The sequence below is a fragment of the Eleutherodactylus coqui genome, chromosome 6, assembly GCF_035609145.1.
Source record: "Eleutherodactylus coqui strain aEleCoq1 chromosome 6, aEleCoq1.hap1, whole genome shotgun sequence".
Classification (NCBI taxonomy): Eukaryota; Metazoa; Chordata; class Amphibia; order Anura; family Eleutherodactylidae; genus Eleutherodactylus; species Eleutherodactylus coqui.
The window spans coordinates 84,208,543-84,235,246 of NC_089842.1; the positions used below are offsets into that span (position 1 = coordinate 84,208,543).

The following is a 26,704-nucleotide window of genomic DNA, read 5'->3' on the forward strand; positions in this document are numbered from 1 at the left end:
CTCTGGCGTCAAGTGCTGAGGCTTTATTACTATAGCGACCGCGAGTCCTGACTCTGATAGGAACCTTTCTCTCCCGGAACGTTCTGTGAGGGCTTTGTTTCCGGTTTGGGCATTGCCTGATTTACTGATGAGCAAATAAGAGGAGAAAGCTGGTGAGTGATAGTGGGGGACCTGGGGGCTCAGGGTAGCGACCCCAAAAGTAGTAAAGGGGAAAGGTTGCGGGAATGATATTTGTAGGATGCCGGAAGCACAGGACGCCTGCATGGTGTGCACTGAGAATGCCTTCCCCTGTGTAATAATGTATTCTATGCTGTGAACATCCTGTCCCTATAGTGATGTGCTGGTTTTACCATCTCTAGTAGCAGATCCCGCTTCTCCTTACAGTGACTGACAATGATCATGGCCAGGGATGTATAAATATTTAGGCCCCACGCTCAAAGCGTGTCGGTCGCAGCGTCCGCCCTCCCCACAATAGTGTCGTTCTCACTACAGCACGGTGGTTCGCAGCGTTCCCTTCCTCGTGTTTTGCAGCGTCAGTTGCCGCACCCGCCTTCCCCACAACAGTGTCAATCTATGAAATGAAAAGCTGTGAAGCTATCGACAAGCAAGACAAGTTTCCTTCTAGATGGCGGTCATAAATCTGCCCCCGATGTTCTTCCTGCAACAGCGAATGTTTATTGTAGGAGACTATGTGCGAAGCGGATCAATTAGCGAAACGCAAGAGGCTCCAATGAGCAAGTAACTAGGTACAAAACCACCTGCCAAATGTATTCACAGCCTGCTGCAGAAATGGCGCCAAACAGGGTCTGTCGCAATCGCGAAGAAACCGAAAACTCTTAAGTGGATTCAGCAGCGGATTGAAAATAGCCCTCGAAAATCAACTCAGAGACAGCAAGTCCCAGCTAGTTGGTGTATCGCAATAACATGTCGGCGAGCCGGAAACTATACCGAATACCGTGTGCAGAGGAACCGAAAGAGCGCAACGAAGCTGAACGCGTAAATTACTGTACGCGGCTGCTGACTATCATTGCTAGACGACTTCTGCAGCCATCGCTGTACTTGATGATGGATGAAGCGCAGTTTAACTTATCAGGTCACAGAGTACGAGATACCGGTCTTCTGAAAATCCCCACCTGACTCGCGAAAAACCACTGCGCGACCGGAAAATTGGCTTTGGTGCGCTGTGTCAGGAACATGAATCATGGCCTGATTTTCTACAAATCTGCTGTGAATACCGCGGTTTATCTGGACACGTTTGAACGGTTTTATGACCAACTAACAACTGAAGTTCACTCATCACATGATGGAAAGATTTACACATTTGTTATCTTTTGTATTTCATTTTTTTTGCCATTTTTAAGATCTCTGCTGGCTGTCAGTGAACAGCAGCAAGCAGGGATTTTGAAAAAGGAGAGATTTACAGAAAGTTTCAGAAGTTCTCGCTCTACAATGATGAAGCGTTATTGACATAAAACGAGATCACTTTGAACAGGATTATCAGTTTCCTTGCTGCCTCTGTAATGTGTATGTCTTCCTCTAGAATCATGTCGGACTCCGGGCACAGCCAGCCCAGCATGTACATCCCTGGGCGCAACAGGAGACGTCGCTGGATGGACCAGGGCCCTTCCGGGAATCTCAACCTCTCTGAGCCCGGCCGGGAGAGAGACCCCATGCTGCGAGACCGGGATCAAGACAGATGGGCGAGTACAGAACAATATTGCACAGCCAGTGTCATTGAGATTTAAAGGGGTATTCTGGGCTTTTACAACTGATGACCTTTTGTCTGGTTAGGTCCTCACTACTTGATTGGCGGGAATTCGCTTTTCGGGACCCCCACCAATCAGCTGACCATCTCGCGTGCTGTCAGTGCAGCGGAGTCAGATGTCGTCATCGCTGGTCAGGGCAGGAAGTGTCATAGTGGTTTCACCCCCACTGAAATCAATTCTTTCTGCTCCACATTACACACAGTCCTGTCCAAAAGGGGGAGCAAGAAGTGTAACAAAAGCGCAGCGCTCCCATTGATTTCAGTGAGTGTGAAGCCGCTATGATACATCCTGTCCTGACCTGCGATGACGACGTCCAGCACTGATAGCGGGCCGGTTGGTCAGTTGATTAGTGGGGATCCTGAACAGTAGATTCCTTACGATCAGTTGTAAAAGCCTGAAATATACCTTTAAAGTCCTCTACTGCCACCAGGTGTCAGCCTAACATATTACATGGTACTAGTTAGTGTGACTGCAGTATACAGATTCCACAGGGGTTGTCACCCAGCTTACCTTGACAGTAATTCTGCTTAGTTATGCATAGATTCGCCTTTGCTAAAATTTTGCTGTGTAGTATTTAAGAAAAAAAATTCTTCTCCCTATTTTTAGGATGGAAATGATGACAGCGCTGGTTACACCATGCAGAAAACCCCCATCATCCTGGCCAAGCCTGCTGCCGAGCGTGTAAGTTGATGGAACCTCTAAGAGGGGCAACAGAGTTATTACAGGAGTTGTCAGAGTTGAAGAAATGACTCAAGCTGCAGGAAATAAAGTAGCAATTATTACTGTGGCACCCCTTGCCTGTATTTGTTTATTTTCATTGTAGGCAGTGGGTCCGTCCGGCACTGTTCAGTTCCATACAGAGACTAAGCCAGTCCGCCGCGCGGATTCCCATTTCCTGCACCCCAAACGGAGCAGGGGAGTGGAACCACAAGCGCAGATGTGAAAGCACCCTAATTTCTTCAGTTCTCAGATAATCCCTTTTAAGAATGTCCTGTCAGCTATCCTGACCTACCTGTTTTAGTAAATACTTGCATTCCCAATGAATTAACTATCCTGCAGCACCTTTTCTAAGAACTGTGCATTATGCTGTTCCTCTGTTATTCCTCCTGAAAAGTATTGTGAAGGGTAAATGTAAAATGACAACTGGGGGTTACCATTTTCCTTATCAGTAGGGCATGATCATAGTTTGACACTGCTAGCATTGATTGGATAGTGTTAGACTGTTTATCTACATGTCCATTAATAAGGAGAATGGTAACGCTCAGTTGCCAGTTTATTTCCGGGAGAGATAACAGAGGAACAGCATAACAGAGTGTTTTTTGCCAAAAATGGAAACCACTTCTGTGATTTCGATGGGATCCTCTCTACTTTTTAACACAATACATTTTGTCAAATTAAGCCTGGGTAGTTTGAGTTTTACAACTTGATTACCATATTGTTCAGACTATAACACCACACAAGCTTTAGATAACAGAAAATAGCAAGAAATATTTTATTCTAATGAAACTAACTTGTCCAGTGTTGTGTCGGCTTTTTGGCCTTATAGGGTAGAAAGGGGGTTAATATTTTATTATTGATATGGATCGGTACTAGAGATGAGCGAACGTGTTCTTAACGAACACTTACGCACCCAGACACCGGCTTTGCCGAGGACTTCAGTGTCCGCGCGTAAAGCTTCGGGGGGCGCCGTGGGGCGGGGAGAGGCGCGGCGGCGCGGGCGGCAGCAGCGGGGAACAGGGGGGAGCCCTCTCTCTCTCCCTCTCCCCCCCACACCCCGCCGCACCCCCCCGCGCTGCCACGGCGACCCCCGAACTTTTTTCGCCCGAGCACGGAATTGCTCGCAAAGTTCGGTGTTCGGGCGAAAAGGGGCGGAGCCGAACACGTTCGCTCATCTCTAATCGGTACTAATATACCTAATGAATATCTGCCCCCTTCCTGATTAAAAGGGCCTGTGCATGCACTGGAACGAAGAGTCACTCTGACACACTGTTCAACAAAAGTGAAACTTCTCTATTCTAATCAAGCTGCATTGAGTTTTATAGACAGTATACATAGTTAGTACATCATGAAGTATGAATCTGTAGCTAATTGGTTATTGCCCTTATACGCGTCTCTTCCTCCAGGAGCTTAGGTCTTATCTCGGAATTCTTGGACGAAGAATGCGCCATATTGAGTAAAATGTTAGCAACATGGTGGGAGGGGGGGAAGCGAGTAGTCAGCGCTTTCAGACAGGAAGCTGTGTTAATGGTGTAGAGAGGCACATATTTGCAATAGGCATTTTACTTAGTTTATTACAATCCATTACATTATAATAAAGGGGATGCCTCTCTGAGTGAACCCAATGTAGTTCTCTGCACTGATGGAGTGTCCACATGGATTCTCTTTGGATAACAATCCTATGTTTTAATACATTCTTGTTTTAAAATTCAATGGTATATATCTTCCTGCACACTTGTACATTCCCTCGTACCATCTCTGTGCACTGAGAGTTCACTGTTAACCTGGACACCTGTTATCCTGACATATATTGGCAGTGATGTCTTCTGCCCACTTCCTCTCCATTCCCTTGAACATCATCTCTCAGTTATCAACACTCTGATAAGTAATTCTTCAGCTCCAATATTTGCACATTATTAAACAGCCCGGCTTCCTTCCGTCACTTAAGTGCTCTGTTTATAAATTCAGCCTCACCTTACTGAGGAAAGAAAGGAATAAGAAGAAAGATTGAGAGAAGAGTTTAGGCAGTACCTGCAGCTGGGGTAGGCTTGGATCAGTCACTCAAGGGTTATTCAAAGTGAAAGCTCCGCTGGGGTCTGGGAGTGAGGAGCCATGTTATCACTGTTCTGCGTTTGGCTGGACACGGAACAGACCGGGAAGAAGGGAAGACCACCCAGACTATAAGGTGCAGGGGCACTCTTATTCGTGCTGCACACGACCGGGTTGGATTCTGCATGCGAGAGCCTGCAGTGGAATCTGACACTGTGCCTAGCTGGCATCTGCGTGTACCTGGTTTTCTTCTTGGCCGGCTGTACAGCGGATGGTCTGCATGGCGAGCTGTCTGAAATGTGCAGTACAGTTTTATTTTCCTTTTTAAATCCCGGCTTTTTCTGCGTTGTCATAGGCAATGATGCGGGTACCCGCGACCTTTCCACAATGTCATTGCAGAATGCTCGTGGGTCAGACAGCTTCCATTAACTTCAATGAAAGCCATCTGTGCAGAATCTGCACAGAAATAAAACATGCCGTGATTTTTCCTCCGCAAGCGGAAAATTGCAGATTCCCGCTTGTGTGCAGGAAGAATCACTTTTCCATTCCATCCTATGGGTGGTACTTGCTGCAGAATCTGGAGGCGGACGCCCGCACCGGATTCCACAGTGCAAATCTGCCCATATGCAGGCAGCCTTATGGTCTGACAAATAGGTTATTTTCTGTATTATCACCATCAGAGGACATGTTCACATGGCAGGTATTTCCACTGTAAAGTCCACTGTGGAATCCTTGGCAGCAATCTGAGGCTGAACCTCAAATTTCCGCTGCAGATTTAATTTTTGAAGTGGCATGTATCAATGTGTGAATTTAATCTCATTTAATGTGGCAAACGTGCCCACCCACCCTGGAAACCACAGCAAAAATTAATATATACTATAAATTCTATGTTTTTTCCTGCGACTCGGACATCAAGTTTCCATTGAAAATAATGAGATGCGGACTGCACGCAGATTTTGGTGCAAAATTCGTAAATATTCTGTGCTGCAATCTGCCTTCCATTGTTTTCGATGGGAATGTACTTCATAGTTCATACTGTGTGGATTTCCCAATCCATATTGCTGAAAAATGTGGTTTGTCTCTTACTTGATGAAAATTTTGTATGAAATTGGAAATCTGTGCTGGCTCTGCAGCAAATCCATGCTTTAAAGTAGGAAATCCACCTAAACAATCCGTGGTTACATGTTCACATTTCTTTCGAGGATTTCGGCCGTGTGAGTATATCCTAACACAGCGATTTGCTGTCATACAGAAACTGTCTGTACACTTTGGTAGTAAGACTAAATCCCTCCTGACAGCCCCCACCCATGCATTGTAGTATACACCATCTTAAAGGGGTCTCTTACCTATTCTATATGCGTTATTAGAGGTATATAGACATCATACATTGGTGCTTCGTGTGGTTAATTTAATGTTTTTATTTTAGCCAAAGCCAACGTCGGCTCCACCTGTTTTAGAAAAACCCATTGTACTTATGAAAGCCAGAGAGGAGGGAAAGCCAACCCAAACAGCGGAGGGCGCTAGCCTCCCTCCTACAGCTGCCACCGCAAAGGTAGAGAAAGAAGGACAGCGGCCAACACAGCCTGTATATCAGATACAAAACAGGGGCATGGCGGCTGCTGCGGCAAATGCCGGCGGTAACGTGGACCGTAAGTACTGCCATTTTATTATTATTCTCCATCCTATCGCTTGCATTTGGCCTGTGTACGTTTAGCAGTGCAAGGTTTTTAGATATTTATATTGACCTTTTAGAAAAGCAGCACCTTGTTGACCTGTTAAAACTATATGGTAAGTTTTAATGTGTGCGCTTATTCACACGGTGACTCCAGTAGGTGGGGTTTCCAAGCTTATCAACTTTAATAGATTCTGACAAGACAGGAGGAAGCATTAATCCCTTAACGAGCGCCTATAAGGGGCTTTATTCTGCAGCGCAGTCAGAAGACTGAGCGGATGTTTGGCTGTTGGATGACTGCCGGGCATTTACTCAAATGGCGGCGATCTAAGAGACCTTCAATTCTTGCTATTTAAGCCTTCACAGGCCACGGCATGTAAAAGGCTGACAGAGGGAGGGGGCTTGATGTGATTATGGGGTCCCAATGAGTTGCTATGGCACACGAAGACTTGACTATAGTCTCCGGGCATGCCAGCTACAGTGACCTGTGAGGCTCAGTCTTGGGCTGACCTCATAGGCTTTCTAATACACTACTATACTGAAGTATAGTAGTGTATTAGAAAAATGGAAAAAGATATTCAAGTCCCCTGGTGGTATAAAAAAAAATAGTGAAATAATAATATCAAAACCCCCACCTATCTCTCTTTATTATGTAAATAAAAAAATCACACATGTGGTATCACTGTGTTCATGATGACCCAGAGAAAAAAGGTTTAACCTGCGCATTGCACACCATGAATAATAAATGCAAAAAACATGGGAAAAATAGTTAATTTCGCCTATCTTGCCTTACAAAAAACTAAATAGAAAGTGATCAATTTCCATGAATCAACAAATGGTAGTACTAAAAAGTACAACTCCTGCAAAAAAAAAACCCTTGCATAACACCATTGACAAAAAATGTCAGGGATCTTTTGAATTGAGTGAAAAAAAATACATCTTTTTTTTTTTTTTTTTTTTTAATAGGGAGGAAACAGTTGCCAAAAAATACTATATAAATTTGGAATTAGTGTAATCATACTGACCCACAGAATTAATGTAACAACAGTTATTCTGCACGGTGAATGCCCTTAAAAATAAAAACATGGCAGAATTGCAGATGTTGTTAGTCTTGCCTCTAGAAAAAAAATGGAATGAAAAGCAATCAAAATGTTATATGTTCCCAAAAATTGGATGAATGAAGACTAGAGTTCTTCTCGCAAAAAAGAAGCCTGCACCTGCATAAAGCTCTGTCGATGGAAAAATAAAAATGCTCTGGCTCTTGGAATGCAGCGATACAAAAGCAAATCTTAAAAAAAAAAAGTCTTTTGTGTACAAAAATAGCAAAACATGAAAATCACTTTTTATCACCGTGTACATATATTCTTCTTATATTTCATCCTTACAGCTGTGGTCGGCCAGGCTAAGCTGATGCCTCCACAGAAGATGAAGCACAGTATCAAGCTGGTCGATGAATACATGAACTGGTGTGACAGTGCCATTGAGGTAGGGATACTTCTTGTTATTGTACCCATCGATTTTACAGGTTTCTTGCCAGTTTCAGGCTCTTCATTTGGGAAAATATACCAAGAGTATCCTCTTTAAGGGGTTTTCTGACTCCTAAAAAATCATATTAAATACCATGTTTCCCCCCAAATAAGACTCTCATATATTAATTTTTGCCGCAAAAGAGGCACAGGGTCTTATTTTCGGGGGATGTCTTATACTTATCTAGCAGGTGCCATCCGGGTCCCTCCCGCTGGTCTCCGCAGTTCCGGCAAGCTTCCTTGCAGTTAACAGCGCCGACAAAAAATCGCTTGCTGGTAATGGGGTTTGAAAACCCCGCCTACAGCGAGCGATTGCTGTGATTGGTTCTCGATGGCTGTGATTGGTTCATTGAGCGCTGCAGTGATTGGTTCTCAAGCGCTGCGGCTCAGCCAATCATAGCAATTGCTTGCTGGATGGGGGGTTTACAAACCCCATTACCAGCAAGCAATCTTCCATTAGCGTTGAGAACTGCAGGGAAGCCCGCCGGAACTCCAGAGACCAGCAAGAGGGACCCAGACGGCACCTGCTAGGTAAGTATTGTTTTTTTATTTTTCTGGTCTGTGAGGCCCTGCTGCCTCCTGTTGGCATTACAGTGTAATGACAAGTTTTCTGGTGCCTTGAGAGTGGTATACCCGTTTGCTGGCTGCAGCAGTTAGATGAACATTGCCGGATTTGTACATTAAGTATACTCAGTGTTTGTTTAGAATTTGCAGCCATCTTAAATTGATTTAATCTAGAAGCCATCAGATCCAACAAGCTCAGAACTTCCAGGAAAGATGTGAAAGAAAGTTAAATAACATTTTCAAAAATCTAAAAAAATAAATAAAAAGAGAACAGTTTTTCCTTATGAAGTGCTTTTATTATGTAAAACAACATAAAACAAACCACACAAAATTACTTTATACTATAAAACTGATACTTTACTTATCCTGCATGGGATGATCAACATCCATTATGCTCAATACCACGGAAGTGAATATTCCTAGGCGGTAATACTGCCCTCATGTCTGATTTGCAGTAGGTGCCCCTATTAGTGCCCCATCTAGCATCACATTGGGGTCACAAGGTGAAATTGGCTTTCGCTGACTTCTAGTTAGTTGAATATAGTAATTAATAATGCAGCAAATGTTAACCATAATTTGTGTATTTCAGTTTCTGCTGGATCAGACAGACGTCCTAGTTGTTGGCATCATCGGGTTCCAGGGCACTGGCAAGTCCACCATGATGTCTCTTCTATCTGCCAACTCTCCAGATGATGATCAGAGGTATGAACTCCAATATGTTTTCTATAATGCAGGATACATGAAATGTACAGTAGAGAGAAATCAAGATCCTCTACTATAATACAAAAAAATGGTCTCATTACTGAAACTGCAGACTTCTTCATCTTAAAGGGGCAAGTTCAGGTGCTCTTTGAAGTTATATGGAGGTATGTATAAATTGAGGTTGGGTCATCACTTCCATTGGCCATGCCAACTGATTATTGGGGGTACCAGCAGCGTGGCGTCCTGTTGTCTAATGATGTGGTTGGTGATCCAGGGTTGTCGAAGCCCAACAACCCCATCAACTTTCTAGTTTAGTGAATGTCAATGTCTGAGGTCACATAAGTCTGATTATGCATACAGTATGTATGAGGAAGATTATACAGAATGTGCTAGAAATGTCCGATAGATGTGTATCCAACATCTGGGATCCGCAGCTCTTTCTAGACTATGGGCTCTTGACCAACTTGATGAGGCTGTTGCAGTCCTCATCATGATAAAGAATTAAGGAAAAAGTGGGCGTGCATGTATGCATCTTTTTCCATTTACTCCATGGGAGTCACAGAAACAGTCAAGCATGGTGGCCGCCTTACTGGGTGGGGGTCAATGGGTCTCCGTTCTGGAGATAAGTGGGACTTGCATATAACAAACATTTATGGCATCTCCTGGGCATATACAGTACATTTTCCAGAGTAGGAACATGTCTTTTAAGTCTTTTTTGCCCTTTTTAAAGACTACGTACACCTTCGCTTATGTTTTTTAAATTTTCAATTACTTCCAATTACAAAAATTATTTTTTGGGGCAAAAATAATTTTTGTAATTGGAAGGAATAAAAAATGTTGTACTGTTTCTCTGCTGCTTTGCAGTGTACACTGGGGCTACATGCTGCAAGTAGGAGGATGCATCTTTTTGCAAAATCTGTAACTTACAGCAGAGAAGGGGAAGATGTGATGTATAAAGTTTATGGCCGGGAGGAGGGGGGTGAAGAGATGTGTGAGCTGCATTAATTCTAAGATAAATTATGATTTTTATACCAGAATCTAACAAGTAGCTGCTTGTAAGTACAAATGCTGGCTGCTAGATCCCAGCTCTTGTGAGCGATGCAAACCAGGTTCCGTCCGAGACTGTATTAATTTCTTTCACTGCTTGCACCTCCGCTGTTGTTGCCTGTGCTGTTCCACTTCTTTTCCCCCTCAGCCACCCGGATTCAGGCAGCAGCGACAGAAATAGCAGCAATAGAAAACAACATTGTCTTGGACATCACCTGGCTCACATCGCACATAGGACCGAGGACTTAGTGGCCAGCATTTATAATGACAAACAGCTATGGTTGTTAGCTGCCAACACTCGTTAGTCAGATTCTGCAATAGAATCAGGATTTACAATATAACACATCTCCTCACTCCCCCTTCCGGCTATAAACTACTTATATATCACATCTCCTCCATTCTCTGCTGTAAACTAGTGTTTGAACATGTCTAATAGGCATTATCTTCACAAGCTGTCAGATTTTGCAAAAAAAAGAGGCCTCCAGCTTGCAGTGTATTAGAGCACACTGCAAGGGAAAAGCAGAAACATTGCAAAATTTTTAATTTTAATGAAAAACCTATTATTGATCAAAAATATGTGGATTCAAAAGAAAAAAGCAACAACAACACCAGAAACATCAGCAAAGGTATAAATAGCATTTAAGATCCAACTCGTGCATGTACTGGATGAAGTGTTTTATGATTCCCCTGTACACTGAGAAGCAAGAATTGCACTTTTCTTTGATGCTTCCACGTGACCTTTTATCCCCGCTGTGACCTGCAGATCATATGTCTTTCGGATGCAGAGTCAGGAGGTGAGAGAGCGAGCTGGGAACCAGACAAGTGGCATTGACTTCTTCATCAGTCAGGAGAGGATTATCTTCCTGGATACACAGGTAATCACACTAGGATGGTCAGAGCATTGATAATGGTGTGTGAAGGGGAGAACATGAAATAAGTGGTGTATAGAGGTTCACAAGATGTAGTCTACGTGTAGTTTTACGTGGTTCTAAAAGGTGCTTGTTGGTTACAGAACAATTTTACTTAGTGTAACATTTATTTTTCAGCCCATTCTCAGTCCTGCCATATTGGACCACCTGATAAATAATGACCGGAAACTGCCCCCTGAATACAATCTTCCACATACTTACGTGGAGATGCAGGTGAGTGATGGAACAGCTTTCAACCTGTAGATGGCGGCATAGAGGATAGATTAACTAAAGGATGAGTACATCTAGGAAATAGACATGCGCCACCTTGTGGCCCGACACAATAAGTACAAGTTAACATTGTGGCGTAAAATTAGCACTAATCTGAAGCTGATGTTGACTTTAATGACCGTTGAGAATTCTGGTTTAACTTACTTCAGCTTCCATAGATACTTGTTCATGTGTTACATTAGTACTTTTATTGAAGTGAATGTATGTCAAAAGAAAAAGTTTGAGATTAGAAAGACTCTTTAACGGTGATCCAATTTTATTATTGGCAAGAAATACATGATCCTCACACAGAAAGTGAATATGGCTTTAGAGAATTGAATATAATGCTCTTAGCTAATATCGTATTTACTTGTCCATCCCATTGGAGTACACAGTGTTAGACCATGGGATATAGCTACTGGTCACTAGGAGGCAGCACTCGCTATATTCCTCCTGCCGGCACTTAGCTGACCAGTGCTAGCTTAGTTTCTGCAGGAGGCAGACATATTTGTCGCATGGTCTACGAAGCAGGGCATGCTATATGAATACCAGTGCTGATTGGTCAGCAGCACTGAAGCTCGCTACTACCACCCTGCGTCTTCAGCATTATTCATGGCAGGCTGCATGGGCGTTTTCTAACTTGTAGTTCCACGCCAGGAGTATCCCTGCGATGACAGTGCTGCTGCTATAGCTGTAGCCCATGGGTAAGCTCTGCCTTTGCCTTGCTCCCCTACTTGCTACAGTCCTCCTGTAAGTTGCGGGCAGTTGTTTTTTGGGAGCGTCATGTCCAACTCCAAAGCTGAGGAGCCAAGACGGGTCGTCCAGAGCCACTCATTATGCATGCTCTCGGGGACAATTAAATTCACGTGCGAGCAGCTGAAGCCCTATTGCAGTAATTGTACTCCGTTGCGGCAGGTAGCTGTAGACCCGACTACTAGCATCCCTCCCACGCCGCTCTTGCGTACTGCCGAGCCGGAATGGGCTCAGTCTCTATCTATCATTGGCGGTCTCTAATTTGGCTGTAACTTGCTCTGCTATTCTGGAGAGGCTGGATCAGATGAGGGGCCTCCTAGCAGAGTGGGGTCTGAAAGAGAGGCTTCTGTGTTGCAGAAAGTTCCTGGAAGTGGGCCTGGCCTTCAGGGTCCAGACATTCCTATGGCTCGCCTCCATCCTTGGACCAGTTGCCGCCATCTGGTGCCCAGGCAGAGTTTTGTTGTTACTCTCGATGCCTTAGTGAATCGCAGGGCGAGACTTCTGATTCATCTTCTGAGTCCAATATTGATAATAAGCAAGCTTCTAAACTCTCCTCAATGGTTGAAAGCCTTAATACAGCAGTCACTGACCAGCCCTCGACTACTTCTGCGGCGACCGTTTCCTTCCGGTGCCCCAGGCGTACCACTGAATGTTTATCGTCGCATGAGGGTTTTGAGGATATGATCTCCAGCGAATGGAGTAAACCAGATAAGTGCTAGACAACCACTTGTTTAGGTTAAGATCCCGGATGAAATATGAGAGGACTTCAAATGGAAGCTCAGCTGGGAGGCCTCTATATTCAGGTTTACATCCAAGTGCCAACTGATTCCTAAACTGGAGGGTATTTGACATTAGTAGAGAGATATCTTGGAGATATATTAGCGGAGAAATCTTTGGATTTAGGGCTCCAAGAATGGAGGCTTTGATTAAGGAGTCCAGATGTCTGTTTCCATTCCTATTTTTCTCTATATGACACCAAGAGGAGGGTAATTCGGTTTTTAACCAAGCACCAGATTGACTTCGTATAGAAGCTTTGTAGTAGTTGTGGAGATTGGGTACACCAAGGTCTCCCTGTTTCTTATGTAGGTATAATATTGACACCGCTAGTCTCGGTTTTTTGTCACACCAAATAAAGTTAAGTAGTTGTTTCTGAAATCTTTGAATCGTGGGTGGGGGAATCGGGTAGGACAATGCGCGGAAGAGATACAGCACTTTCGGGAGTAATAATATTTTATAAAGTGCTATTCTGCCGAACCAGGATGGTTCCTTTTTACCCAACTCCTCCATCCCCATTTGGAGGGAGGTATATAGGGGATCAAAGTTCGCGGAAATTGTTTCAGGTAGATTTTGACATATTTTAGTACCTAAATACGGTATCTCAGTTTTCCACTGGTAGGGAAACTCCCTCTGTATGTCCAGTTTTAAGACCGGATCGATATTGATTCCTAATATCTGGGATTTATCAGAGTTTAATTTGTAAAGAGAGGCGTTGCTGTATTGCGTGATGCAATTCTTTACACCCCTTAGAGAGTTCAGAGGGTCTGTCATAGTAATAATAATATCATCGGCAAAAAGACCTATCTTGTGTTGTCTCAAGCCCATAGATATGCCTCTGATCTCTGGAGAGGTTCTGATCATTTCTGCAAGGGGTTCTATTGTCATAACAAATAGCAAAGGAGATAATGGACATCCCTGTTGGGTACCATTTGTTATGTAGAATGATGAGGACAACACCCCGTCAACCAAGACTTTAGCTGAAGGTTTTGTATATAAAGCCTGGACCGCTCGCAGGAAGCACTCGCCCACCCCAAATCTCCGTAACACTTCAAATGCAAAGCCCCAGTGCACTCTATCGAACGCCTTCTCCGCATCCAGGGAAAGGAGCAGAGAAGGCGTCCGACTCAAGGTGATCCGATCCAGCAAGTTTTGTATCTTGCGTGTGCCATCCGTGGCACTCCTTCCCTTCGTAAAGCCCACCTGGTCATTATGTATGACCTTGGGTAGGACCTCCAAAAGTCTATAGGCCAATATTTTAGCATATATTTTTAGATCAGAGTTTAGGAGGGAAATAGGTCTGAAATTTGCTGGTGTTGTAGGGGGCTTGCCTGGTTTGGGAATGGTGACGATAGTGGCTTGAAGTATTTCTTCATGCATGGAACCTCGGTCCATCGCTTCGTTTAATAGTGAATTTAGATGTGGGGATAGCAGTTGAGCAAAATTCTTATAATACTCATTTGAAAGTCCGTCAGGTCCAGGGGATTTGTGATTTTTTTAGATCCTGTATGGCCTTATGAATTTCTGCATTAGAAATTGGCTTGTTTAGTGTGTCTTTCTGGGTGACTAATGTAGGGAGAGCTAATCTGTCTAGGAAATTATTTATTAACTCTAGGAGCCGGAGCCTTGACCCATTCCATTCGCAACCTGCTTAGGGCATCATAGTGCAGGTTTCATCCTCCCAGCGTTGCAGGGGTTTATATTCCAATCTGTTTACTGTGGCCAAAAAGGACAGATCATTCCGGTCAATTCTGGATCTGAAAGCCCTAAATTGCTACATAGGAGTTCAGCATTTCCGCATGGAGTCCCTAAGGTCAGTTGTGACATCCATGCAGCTGGCCGAATTCCTTTCGTCCACAGACATCAAGAACGCCTATCTGCACATCCCCATTTGTCCTGCACATCCTGTGGTTTGCCGTTCCGTCCAGGCATTACGAGTTTGCAGCCCTCCCATTCAGGCTGGCTATTGCACCCCTGAGTTTTACCAAGGTGCTGGCAGCGGTCATGGCACTCCTTCTCCTAAAAAGGTTTGTGGCCGTTCCTTATTTGGATGACATCCTGATAAAAGCTCCTACTCGGAAGTCAACCTGCAGAGTCTTCAGGTCACATTGGACACTCTGGCCAGGTTCGGATGCGTCATCAATTTTCCCAAGTCGTTCCTCGGGGTAGACAACTGAGTGGCCAACTACTTCAGCAGGAGGACGGCTTCCCCGGGAAAGTGGGAACTGCATCCCAAAGTATTTCGGTTGATATGCCGCAGATGGGGCCAGCTGGATGTGGATCTGATGGCCTCCAGGTTTAAACGCAGGTTACAGGCTTTTATGATTGAGTCCCCAGCTTGTGTGGTAGACGCCCTCGTGATTCCGTGGGGGGATCCCGATTTCCATACGCATTCCCTTGTTCTGGCTAATCGCACAACTGCTCAAGAAGATCAGGCGGGAGGGCCTTCCAGTCATACTCGTGGCTCCAGATTGGTACGCGGAGCTTATCGACCTCCTAGTCAATGCTCCATGGTGCCTTCCAGTTTGACCAGACGTTTTCTCTCAGGGACCCCTCTACCACCCCGATTTGTCCATGCTACATTCAACAGCATGGCTGTTGAGGCCACGGACTTAAGATCTCAGGGCTTTGAACAGTTGGTTATCCAGACTATGATAAAGGCTAGGAAGCCGCCTTATTCGAAGGTCTATCATCGGGTATGGAGGAGCGAAAGGCTTACCCTATGCGTTTCTTCCTGCCTCGGGTCCTTTCCATTTTGCAGAGCAGCCTGGACTAGGACTCAGTTCCTTAAAATGACTCCAAGATAGCCATCTCCCGCTGGATTTGTACGACCATCTCTGAAGCCTACCATGTGGGAGAAAAATCTCCCCCCTTCCAGGTCACAACACATTCGACTCGGGCGGTGGGGGCATTAGGGGCTGTGCAGAATGGAGCTTCTGCCACCCAAGTGTGTAAGACCACCACTTGGTCTTCCTTGCACACTTTTTCCAAATTTTTATCATGTTGATACATTAGTATCTGCGGATGCCACTCTGGGGCGCTGAGCTTTGCAGACTGCCATCATCTGACTGCATGTGTCCTCAAGCTCCCACCTTAGACGGGAACTGCTTTAGGATGATCTAGAGCTGCGTTCGCCTATTGTAGCTATGTTCTAAGTGCATTTGTATACATATTGTATATAAATTGATATATAATATATACATATATGTATCTCAATTTATATGCACTATGTATACAGATGCACTTACAATATGGCTCCTCATGAAGAAAACCAAAGACCAGCTTCACATCATAGTGTCACTCAGCACCTGCCTAAGGCTTCATATCCACGGGCATGATAAATCACTGGCGGATCACGCTGTGCGAAGCTTTTCATAGCGTTGCTATGGAAAATGCAGCCACGGTGTCCATGAGCGGAGAATCATAGCGATTCTCCGCTCGCGGGATCTAAATCGCAGCATGCCGAGATTTACCGCAATTCTCCAGGGTGAGCCTATCTGTCAGATAGGCTTTACGCTGAGACCTGTCAGCGCTACCCCCTCGTCCCCTGCGGCGGAATATCTCTGGCGATATTCTGCAACGGCTGTGGACAGGGGGCCTAAGGGTGCTCTCATAAGTGGTGGAAAAATCCACACTGAAATCCACATGTCTAACATGCAGATTTGCAGCAAAATTGTTGCTGATTTGAAAATGGCAAAATCCGAAGCAATTCTGACGCAAATCTGCATCGATTTTGGTGCAGATTTTTCCATGGCAGAACATTGTGCCACGTGTGAAGACTACAGAGGATAGCCCTTCAAAAAGTGTAATTATCATGTATGATATAAACTACGGGAGCAGCGTGTCAATACCTGCAATCTCTGTGTTTTGGGGTGCAATACCTGCTGACACCTTCACTTACTAGGACCAGAAGAAAGGAGACCATGTAGCCCATACTGCTAGCCATTCCCTCTCCCCCAACAGCACAATGTAAAGCACACTCACTGACTTGTAATCAGAAGAAGAAAGTCAGCGAGTGTGGCCATGCTGATCGGGGCGATTACCAGCGATGGAATGTACCTCCTCTCCCCCAAGACCCCCAGCAGTGGAGGTAACAGGACTGCTCTGCAGTGTCCCAGCCAGCATGGGAGTGAAGGGTGAGATGGAGGGTCTCCTGCTTCACTACACTCTTCAGTACCGCAGTACCACCAGGTTATTGCAGTGATCTGAGCGCTCAGGGTCTGGCACTTCGGAACAAAAGATGCACACACTTTTTAGCAAGATTTTTTTTTTTTGGTAAAAAGTGTGTCTTATTCTCAGAAAAATATGGTACATTATTTTCTGTTGCTAATTTAGCAAATATTCTGCAGTGTGGCACAGAGATTCTTGCCATTCTCATCAGTTGTTGTCCTCCATGGCTTACAGTCTATGTTTTCTATATCTCAAACACTAAGGTCAAGTTCATAGGAAGCTAATTAACCAAACCATATATATCAGATTTGAACAAAGGGGTAAAGCAAGAGTTATAACCATTGAGCCACCGTGCCAGCTGTATTTACTATACTATGTCTTATTTCTAGTACTGCTTTGGCTCTTTTATAAGGCATTCTAGGCAAAATGTATATCCTATGTTATGCCAAGCCCTTTATTAAAATCATGCAGACAAGCCCCAGACAGCATGTTTCTATGCAATCATCTTATTTCCCTGAAAATCTTCTCCTTTTTCATTCGCAGTCTCTACAGATCGCAGCCTTCTTGTTCACGGTTTGTCATGTTGTCATCGTTGTCCAGGACTGGTTCACAGACTTCAACTTATACCGGTAAGCTGTGGGAGTAAAACTGAAGACTCCAACATAGTAATCGCAGACAATCTGCCAATCTGAGAATTATTTTGTGAGGTATACAGTAATGTGTAAGGCCACATGCGGAATCCGTCCCTGGCGACAGCGGCGTCCGCACATACCTGCTTTTCTTCATCTTCATCTGTACTGCGGATGGTCTGCACAGCTCGCAATCGGACATGCACAGTACAGATTTTTTTTTAAACTCCTGCTTTTCCCGCGGTATCTGCGGCCCATTCGCAATGTGAATTGCGGATGGGTCGGACGGCTTTCATTGACTTCAATGGAAGCCGTTCGTGCGGACACCGCAGGAAGATGGAGCATGCTGCAAATTTTTTTCATCCATGTGCATGAAGAATCACTTTTGCATAGCATGGACGGTATTAGCCCGATGACGTCACAGAGAGAGCAGGCTCTCTCTGAACCCTTTGCATGGGGGTTAACAGCGGGGATCACTGTTCTTATATATCCCCTCTGTTGCAACGGGAGTCCGGCTAGCAGCAACATCCAGCTCTCGCTGCAGGATGGTACGTGCCCTGCTTCTGACACCGCGTCATCCACAAGACATAAGTTTACATCCTGTTGTGTTAGTTTCCGTCCTGGCTGCGGGCTACCTAAGGTCCTGTAGCGTTAAGAGGTTAATATTATTTTGACCCTTTTAATGATGACTTATATGCAATCTAACGGCAAAGAGTGTCTAGTCTCTAAAATAACCCTCACTTTCCATCAACCTTCTGGAGCTAAGGGCGATCTTGTTGTGTCTACAGCATTGGACAACTTTCCTGACCAGCCACACTGTTAGCATCCAAACAGACAACATCATGGCTGTGTCTTATTTCAACCAACAAGGTGGGACCCGCAGTGTAGAGACCTTGACAGAAACAGCCAAAATCCTGATGTGTGGAGAATCACATTCTGGTTCTCTCCATGGTTCACACTCCAGAGGTTGACACCTGAGTCTCCAAGTACCTTAGATGTGAGCAAGTCAATTCAGGGAACTAATCTCTCAAACTGGAAGTCTCCAACCTAATTTGTTTCAACCCCTCCCTCCCTAAACGGACCTAATGGTTTTGAGGTTGAATCGCAAGACTCTTTGCTTTATATCATAGGCTTAGGATACCAAGCATTTCATTGTGAATGCCCTAGTAACCTCTTGGAACCATCTGAGTCTTCTCTATGTTTTGCCATCTCTTCCTCCCATACACAGGATTCTGACAGTCCTGGTAACTTTAGACTAGCCCTTTGAGTGCGGTATGCCATGGTGGTGTCCGTTCTGGCAGTTGCCCCTCTGAGATACTGCGCTCTCAAGTTCTGCTCTCACACCAGAATTGAGGATTGTTACATTTAGAGGTGTGGCTGCTGAAGTCGCCAACTTGAGTGATCATAGATTTTTTTTTTTAAGCTGATCATTAGACGCTGCTGAAGGTGGGGAAGCCATTTTCATCCCAAATCCACCACTAAATCTGGAAATCCTATTTTCAAAGGTGTGAGACGAGAAGACTTTCAAGGAGATCTAGAATTTGGCTTAGCCCTGAATTTCCTCAAGGGTTAGGTCTCAACTCTCTCTGTCGTTTTCCATCATCCTGTGACCTCTAAGCCAGACATTAATACTTTTTTGCAAGGTATAGCTCATGCGGTACCTCCATACCAACATCCCACATTTCTGTGGAACCTAAACCTGCTGCTCAATTCTCTACAGTCTGCCCCATTTGAACCTGTGAGGGAGATCTCATTCTCTCTGCTTACCTGAAATGTCGTTTTCCTTATGGTGATAACATCCATTGAGTGGGTCTATGAACTGTGGCAGCTGTTACCATGCGGCGGTTGCTGGTCCTCCCAGGGTGTCGGTGTTCAGGGTCCTGCGGTCGGGGCGCGTCCCCCCGGCTTGTTGTTCGGCTGCCGGGGGTGCGGGTGCCTGGCCAGCATGGTGCCGGTGGTGCGCGGCGCCGGGCTCGCGTGCACCTGCGAGTGCAGCTGCCGTGCACAAGCTCCCTTTTATTCTCTTTTGTTGGGAGTTGGCTGTCTCCCTCTCTCCACTCCTGGGCAGTGGCTTTTGTTTAAAGGTCGGGCAGAGACTTGCAATCACTGCCAGTTATTGGTTTCCATCAGTGAGCTAGCTAGTCTGCCTTTGTTTGTCTCCTGTTTCTGTCATCTTGTCTGCTATGCCTTGCCATTATCCGCCAGGTTTTTCCATCTGCCTCAGTTCTGCTTAGTATTGTTCGTGTTGGTTATTTACATCTGCCTTTTCTGTTGGTATTCTACCATTTCCATCCAGGTTCGCCAGCGTCCCTTTTTCAGTCCCTACTTAGAGTAGGGACCACCGCCCAGTTGCCCGCCTGGGCTTAGCCAGGAGTGGAGGCAGGGACAGGGGTTGTGGGTGAGATCTAGGGCACCCGGGCTGGCTTATCACGGGTAGTATACCGTAACAGCAGCCTTGTCAAGCTGTTGTCATTAGCTGATCCTTCACCAAAACACGGTGGTTCTTCGCCAAATTCCTTCTTTCTTGGGCAAGGTGTTTTCCTTTTTCCATCTGAACAAGGATATCGTCTTGTCCTCTTTGTGTACGTCTACATTTACTATTAATATAGTTGTATGCAGAGGTGTAACGTGAAGCTTCTGGGCCCCAGTGCAAAACCTGTAACAGGGCCGCCAACTATAATACTTTATTCATAGTACTAGGCTTACTGTATGGAGAAGAGAGACCTTATGGGCCCCCTAAGGCTCCTGGGCCCCGGAGCAACCGCATCTCCTATAGTTACGCCAGTGGTTGTATGTAATAACTTCATATTGCTGTATCTGGTCGCTTTCCTTAATTGCCAGGTTTCTGCAGACTGCTGAGATGCTGAAACCGTCTACCCCATCACCCAGCCATGAGTCTAGTGGATCATCTGGAGGAGATGAAGGCATTGAGTATTACCCCCACATAGGTATGTCATGATACACCGTATATAAGAGGTTAGTCAACGCTTTTTTTGATAATCACAACTAATGGGCCTCCAACTGCAAGCTGCCATAACTTCGGTAGTGTCTATAGACTATGGGGAAATAGGTGGAGGGAGAAGTGGAGCAAACCCACAGTGAAGACTGAGACTAAATGCCTGGGAAGATACCCTGGTCTTAAAGTGCTTAGATTGGATATGGTAGATAACAGGAGGTGCTGCCACTCAGATTAACCCACCGATGGTGGGAGGATACAGTATGCTAAAAGAAAAATCTGCTGTGTAGGCGCAACTCTCCGGAGGTTCCATCCAGTGGATGTCCACTGTGCTCCAGCTCATGACTCTGTTACCCAGTATTTAGGGTTATGAGTTCCCTTCCCTGAGTGTGAAGTTATCACAGCTCTACTGATGAAGGGGTTTACCCCGAAACGCGTTTATTAGCTGGATTTTAATTTTAATATTCTAAATAAAACGAGAAGTTGGATATTCATCCAATTGTTCTGGTACCTTTATTGGAACCTATGGAGAGTTGCGGCTACACAGCAGATTTTTCTTTTAGCATATAGACTATGGGGGTTGGGCAGCCTTAGGAATTGTGGATTTGGGGCTTAGTACGGTAAGATATTCTTTGTTTCTGTATGAAGTAATCTGCTACTACATAGGAAAGTTGATACAATTTCTCTAATGTTTAGTGAAGTGTCCCTCCAATAAAGCAAATTGTTGTTGTATCAGATGTGTAGAAGTCATAAAAACAGGGTCAACAGGTGGAGAATTTTATTCTTTAAGTTAAATTATATTTAAAGTTCTATTTAAAAAAAGTGTGCATTTGACTTGATTATTACACAATTCAGACTATAAAATGTACTCTTATTGTCTGGAATCAGGGGCATCAGCAACACTAGACCCCCCAATTGTATTGTTAGTGACCTGGCAGAGCCGTAGTGCTCTCTATTCCTGATTGAGCTGATCTCCATGATCAGTGGAGGTCATGAAAGGAGGCCGTTTGCAATGTGAGCCTGGGGAGGTAAGTACCTCTGCTGATGAGGCATCTAGGAGTCCTGCTGTACGGTCTGTCAGGGCTTAGGAGTTCTGGAGATGCATTACAATGGAGAGTACAGGCCGTTTTCTAGCTTATTGCAGGAGAGTGAAAGTGAGTTCACAGATATTAGTTCTATCCTCGGGATCTGTGTGTTATCAGCTATCCGCACATTATAGTAGATCAGGGTCATTTCTTATGGTGAAAGGGTTTATATTTAAGCCTTTTTTTCTACTATTGACCACCAAGGAAGTCAGCATACCACTTGACCATGAGGGAATCAAATATTAACCCCTTATTTCACCTTTAACCCCCTAGGTAATCAAATATTAATCTCATTTTACCCTAAGCCACCAAGGATCAAATAATAATAATAGTATTCTTTATTTATATAGCGCCAACATATACCGCAGCACTTACAAAACAGGGGAGAACAGATACAAAAACTTACTGGGTTAAAAATTACTAGGTTACATCTAGTAATCAGTAGGGGTGAGGGTCCTGCTCCAACAAGCTTACATACTACAGATAATGGGGTGATACAGAAGGTAAAGGGGCTGGAGATGTGCAAAGTATGGCGGGGTGGAGAGTGAGGGTTGCTATACTCATAGACAATGGTCAGGTTGAGCCGTATAGTGGCTGAATTGGTATGACTACAGGGGGCAGTTGATTACGGCTAGCAGGGAATGCAATCAGTAGGACAGGAAGCACGTTATCAGGAGGAGTGAAGAGGGGTCGGGTTTAGGGGATATGGTATGCCTCCCTGAAGAGGTGCGTTTTTAGAACACGCCTGAAGTTTTGTGTGTCGGGGATTAACCAGATAGTTTTGGGTAGCGCATTCCAGAGGATTGGTGCTGCTCTAGAGAAGTCTTTGAGGCAGAACAGAGAGGTTAGAATTAAAGGGGCACTTAATCTGTTTTTATTAGCGGAGCAGAGGGCGCGGGCTGGGTGGTGAATTGGGATGTAGGGCAGGGTGGTGCTGTGGAAAGCTTTGTGGATGAGGGTAGTGAGTTTAAATTGAATTCTGTATATGACTGGCAGCCAGTGCAGGGACTGGCATAAGGCCGAGACGTCCGAGTAGTGGCTGGACAGGAAGATGAGCCTGGCTGCTGCATTCATGGAGGAATTGGAGGGGGGAGAGTCTGGCACAGGGGAGGCCTAGTAATAATCAAGCCGAGAGTGGATGAGGGCAACATTGAGCGCTTTTAGTGTGTCCACAGTGAGAAAAGGGCATATTCTTGCCATGTTTTTGAGGTGCAGATGACATGTTCGGGCGAGAGATTGGATATAGGGGGTAAAGCAGAGATCGGGGTCGAATATAACCCCAAGACAGCGGGCGTGCCACCTTTTTAACCCTAGACCACTAGGGAGGAGGGCATTGCATAAAACCAAGAAATCTGACCACTACCCTAGACCACTAGAGCTGGTAACATTAAAATGTATCTTCAAGAATATTGTCCCACCTGATTTGATAGTGTGTGGAGGGAAACAACTGCCCTCTGCATTTCTTATGTATCATTATTGATCTTTTGTTTCAGTGTTCCTACAAAATAAAGCGAAAAGAGAAGATTTCTGTCCCCGTACCTTGAAGCAGATGAACATGGTGACTGACAAGCTTATGCTTCACTCGCGCCTGCGTTATAAAGGTACACTCCCCATAATATGATATGACAGGCATAAGATTTAGGTGTGAACCTGAGTGGTGATGCTGAATTAAAGGGGTTCTACTGAATGATGTTGCTGTGCCTAAACTTACCACTGCTTGTCTAGTTTCATGGAGAGCTACAGCCATATACCTTCTATAGAGCAGACTGTATAGTAAAGATGCATATAAGCAATGAATCCCTCCTCTGCGGCCACCTGTACAGGCTGATCTGTGAATGTTGCTATAATTTCTCCTTGTTCTGTTCAAGGCACTGTCTCCATGTTGGACTGCAACATTTTTCCTGGGCTACCCTATGACTTCCTGGAATCGGAGGTGAATTTATTTTTAATACCAACCATGGAGAATGATAACGATGAGACCGTCTCCAGAGCAGGTACTCTATATAATCTAATCCCTCTCTATGAGACCCTTCACTGCTGCTGAGAATAAGGGGCCTCAAATCCTCATTTCTAATGCTTCATTTACACGGGACGGCTGTCGGCTAAACATGCGCACGAGAGGGTGACGTCACCGCTAGTTGCTCGTGCAGAACATTTAGACAGGCAGATCATCACTCATTTCTCGCTAACGTTTCCCTCAGTGATTCACATGCTATGTTAAACAATCAGCAGGGAGCGTTTAGACAAAGCAAGAAGTGAGCGAATGAGCAATGAGTCTTATGCTGGCTCAAACTGAGTGACAAATGAAAAGTAAACGAATAGTGCACATTGGCTTTGCACGTAGACGTAACGTTTATCATGCATTTTTGTCCCTTAACTCTAGGGCAGTATGAGTATGCAGTGTCCCTCTCCATAAAGCTTAGAAATAGCCTAATTAGTGCTGGGTCAGAATAGACAAACGGAAGATGTTAATGGAACGAGAAATAGCCAAAGATGAGCTCAGAACAGTGCCTGAAAGTGAAGAATCTTTTTGGCTGTGTTGGAGCTATATGTATACCTCCAACAACAGTCTGCACCATATACAGCTGTGTAGGCATATGTTGGCCATTGGCTTCAATTGTAAGAAAAAAGTCTACGTTTTTTTTTTCCGTGTCCCTCTGAATAGATAAGCACAGCAGACTAAATTTTTTTCTATCCAGTAAGAAAAAGAAAAAAGTATGCCTACGTATATCAACCGAACGTACGCATACTCTGGATGCACGGGGGATACATTGCTGGTATATATCGGGAAATGCTCCCCACATAATCCCTCTTGCATAGCCAAAATTGAGATGTGAACAGAGCCTCACCTTCATGTTGGGGTGATGGCTGGCTCAGTGATTGTGCTGGACTATGGGGTTCTGCATCTCTATGTATTTGTAGCACATACTGCAGACATATGTATATTTATTGTATGAGCCAATTCTGTTTTTCTTTTGGAGGGTCAGGAGGAAATCCAGGCTTCCCTCTCCTGCCAGCTTACAAGGGGCACCCCAGCTTCCACACCATGATCAGTAAATTGCGGAGCCAGATTATGTCCATGTCACGGCCGCAGCTCTCACATACTATCTTGACAGAAAAGAACTGGTAAGAAGACTTTGTCACAGTGCGGCAGACGCCTTTGGAGTCTGCAGTGAGGAATGAAATGACTCTAGCACCGTTCTTAATAACGATGCTTGTGTCTGCAGTTGTTACACATTCTTGTATTCATGCCAAATTGACAAGTTTTAAAGGCAAACTCTAGGCTATACCTATCGGGACCCATTGATGCTTTTCATCTGTGAGGATAGAGAAACCCATTTTAAAGGGGTTGTCCGGTAACCGGTTAACATCCCTTTAATAGCACTCACTTTAGTAAAATAACAAACTGAGCTGTTCCTGCCCCTCCTTTTCCGTTGGGATCTAGCGCTGCAGTCCTGCTGTGCTCTGAGTCTGTTGTAACAGCTGACATCACTCAGTCAGGCAATCCCTGCAGCCAATCACATGCTGCGTCATCACTACTCGCTCTCCTGGCATTTGCGTTCACATCCTGGGCACCATAATGCCAGGAGAGCCTAACCGTAACTCTGCAGACTCTAGCTGCAGTGGTCACCAGACTTCCATTGACGTCAGCTATCACAGCAGACACTGGGAGCTTGAAACGGGAAAGGAAGGGGGGCAAAGCTAGATCCCAGCGGTGGAGGGGTAAGTAACGCTCAGTTAATTTTACTACAGTCAGAGCTACTAAAGGATGTTGTCCGGTAACTGCGTAATCCCTTTAAAGAAGAACCTACGAATTGGTTCCCTTTGTTTGTTCATTCCTCTTCTTTTATAATTTGGCAAGGTGCTGCAAATTATTGAGGCATTTTGAAAAATCAGGTGCCGGATTAAAGGAATTTAACTCTTTTTATTGAAATAATCATAACTTGTTTTCGTATTCTTTTGATGCCTAGGTTTCACTACGCTGCCCGTATCTGGGATGGGGTGAAGAAGTCATCGGCACTTTCTGAGTACAGCAGATTACTGGGCTAGAATACTCAGCTGTTATGGTGGTTATGGACTATGGGTCCCGACAGACCGGACAAGAGGTCGGAAGTCCTATAATAAGGAGTCAAGGGTAGACGGAGCACCTTATTCCTTCCAGCATGACAAAAGCAGTGAGGCCTTAGATATGGCCGTCTTACCTTTCTGTAGGAGGCAGAGAGAGAAGAGATTTTCCTTTGTCTACAGGTAATGGTACCCTATGACGGAGGAGTATATGATAAGACTGCTAATTTGTGCTGATCATGAGACTTTGTAAATACCTGTGACCTGAACTGGCAGACGGCGCCGCATTCAGAGGGAATAAATGAGAATAAAAGGAATACAGCAACCTGATCAAGTGGCTTATATCATTTTCAAATATTCAGCTTTTCGCTAATTATTAATTGGGGAGCCCAGAAAGAGGTTTATGTACGCTGTTTTAGCGCGCGCACCCTGACGATGTGAAGACACTGCATCTCCATAGTTGAACGACGCAGATGCACTTCTGTGCGCTTGCAGATACAATTTCACATGTGCTGTGTATGGGAACATGACCCCGGGACTTCCAGACTCCATGGTTGATAAAGGAAGATGCTCTCCAGCCACGGACAGTGACTTTTTAGGTTAAGGGCTCATGTCCACGGGGAAAATAGGATTTAGGATCCGCAGCGGATTTCCTGCATGCGGATCCGCATCCCATAGGGATGCATTGACCACCCGCGGGTACATAAATACCCGCGGATCGTCAATAAAAGTGATTTTAAAAAAAATGGAGCATGAAAAAATCTGGACCATGCTCCATTTTCGTGCGGGTCTCCCGCGGGGACGGCTCCCGCGGGCTTCTATTGAAGCCTATGGAAGCCGTCCGGATCCGCGGGAGACCTAAAATAGGAATTTAAAGCATTTACTCACCCGCAGCGGGCCGCGAAGCTCTGCTCTTCCTCACGGCCGCATCTCCCTTGCTTCGGCTCGGCGGATGTGCCCGGTGCATGCGCGCGGCACGTCGACGACGTGCCGGCGACGTGCCGCCGGCGTCAGGAATTCATCCGCCGGCCGAAAATGAAGATCCGGCCGT

The 26,704-nt window shown here is 45.1% G+C and overlaps 1 protein-coding gene across 2 annotated transcripts; it reads left to right on the forward strand.

Annotated features, from left to right (window-relative positions):
• The first annotated feature begins 66 nt into the window (after positions 1 to 66).
• SMG9 (SMG9 nonsense mediated mRNA decay factor) lies at positions 67 to 25,983 on the forward strand. 2 transcript variants are annotated; one of them, XM_066607073.1, is made up of 14 exons: positions 67 to 152; positions 1,541 to 1,700; positions 2,373 to 2,447; positions 5,959 to 6,181; positions 7,592 to 7,689; positions 8,884 to 8,996; positions 10,807 to 10,918; positions 11,090 to 11,185; positions 17,462 to 17,547; positions 20,389 to 20,495; positions 23,082 to 23,189; positions 23,457 to 23,582; positions 24,570 to 24,714; positions 25,560 to 25,983. In XM_066607073.1, the coding sequence occupies exons 2-14, from the start codon at positions 1,545 to 1,547 to the stop codon at positions 25,636 to 25,638; spliced, it is 1,524 nt and encodes a 507-aa protein (XP_066463170.1). In that variant the 5' UTR covers positions 67 to 152; positions 1,541 to 1,544; the 3' UTR covers positions 25,639 to 25,983. The 2 variants fall into 2 exon arrangements, with proteins under 2 accessions (XP_066463170.1, XP_066463171.1); XM_066607074.1 differs by having other exon boundaries at positions 24,576 to 24,714.
• The last annotated feature ends 721 nt before the right edge of the window (positions 25,984 to 26,704 follow it).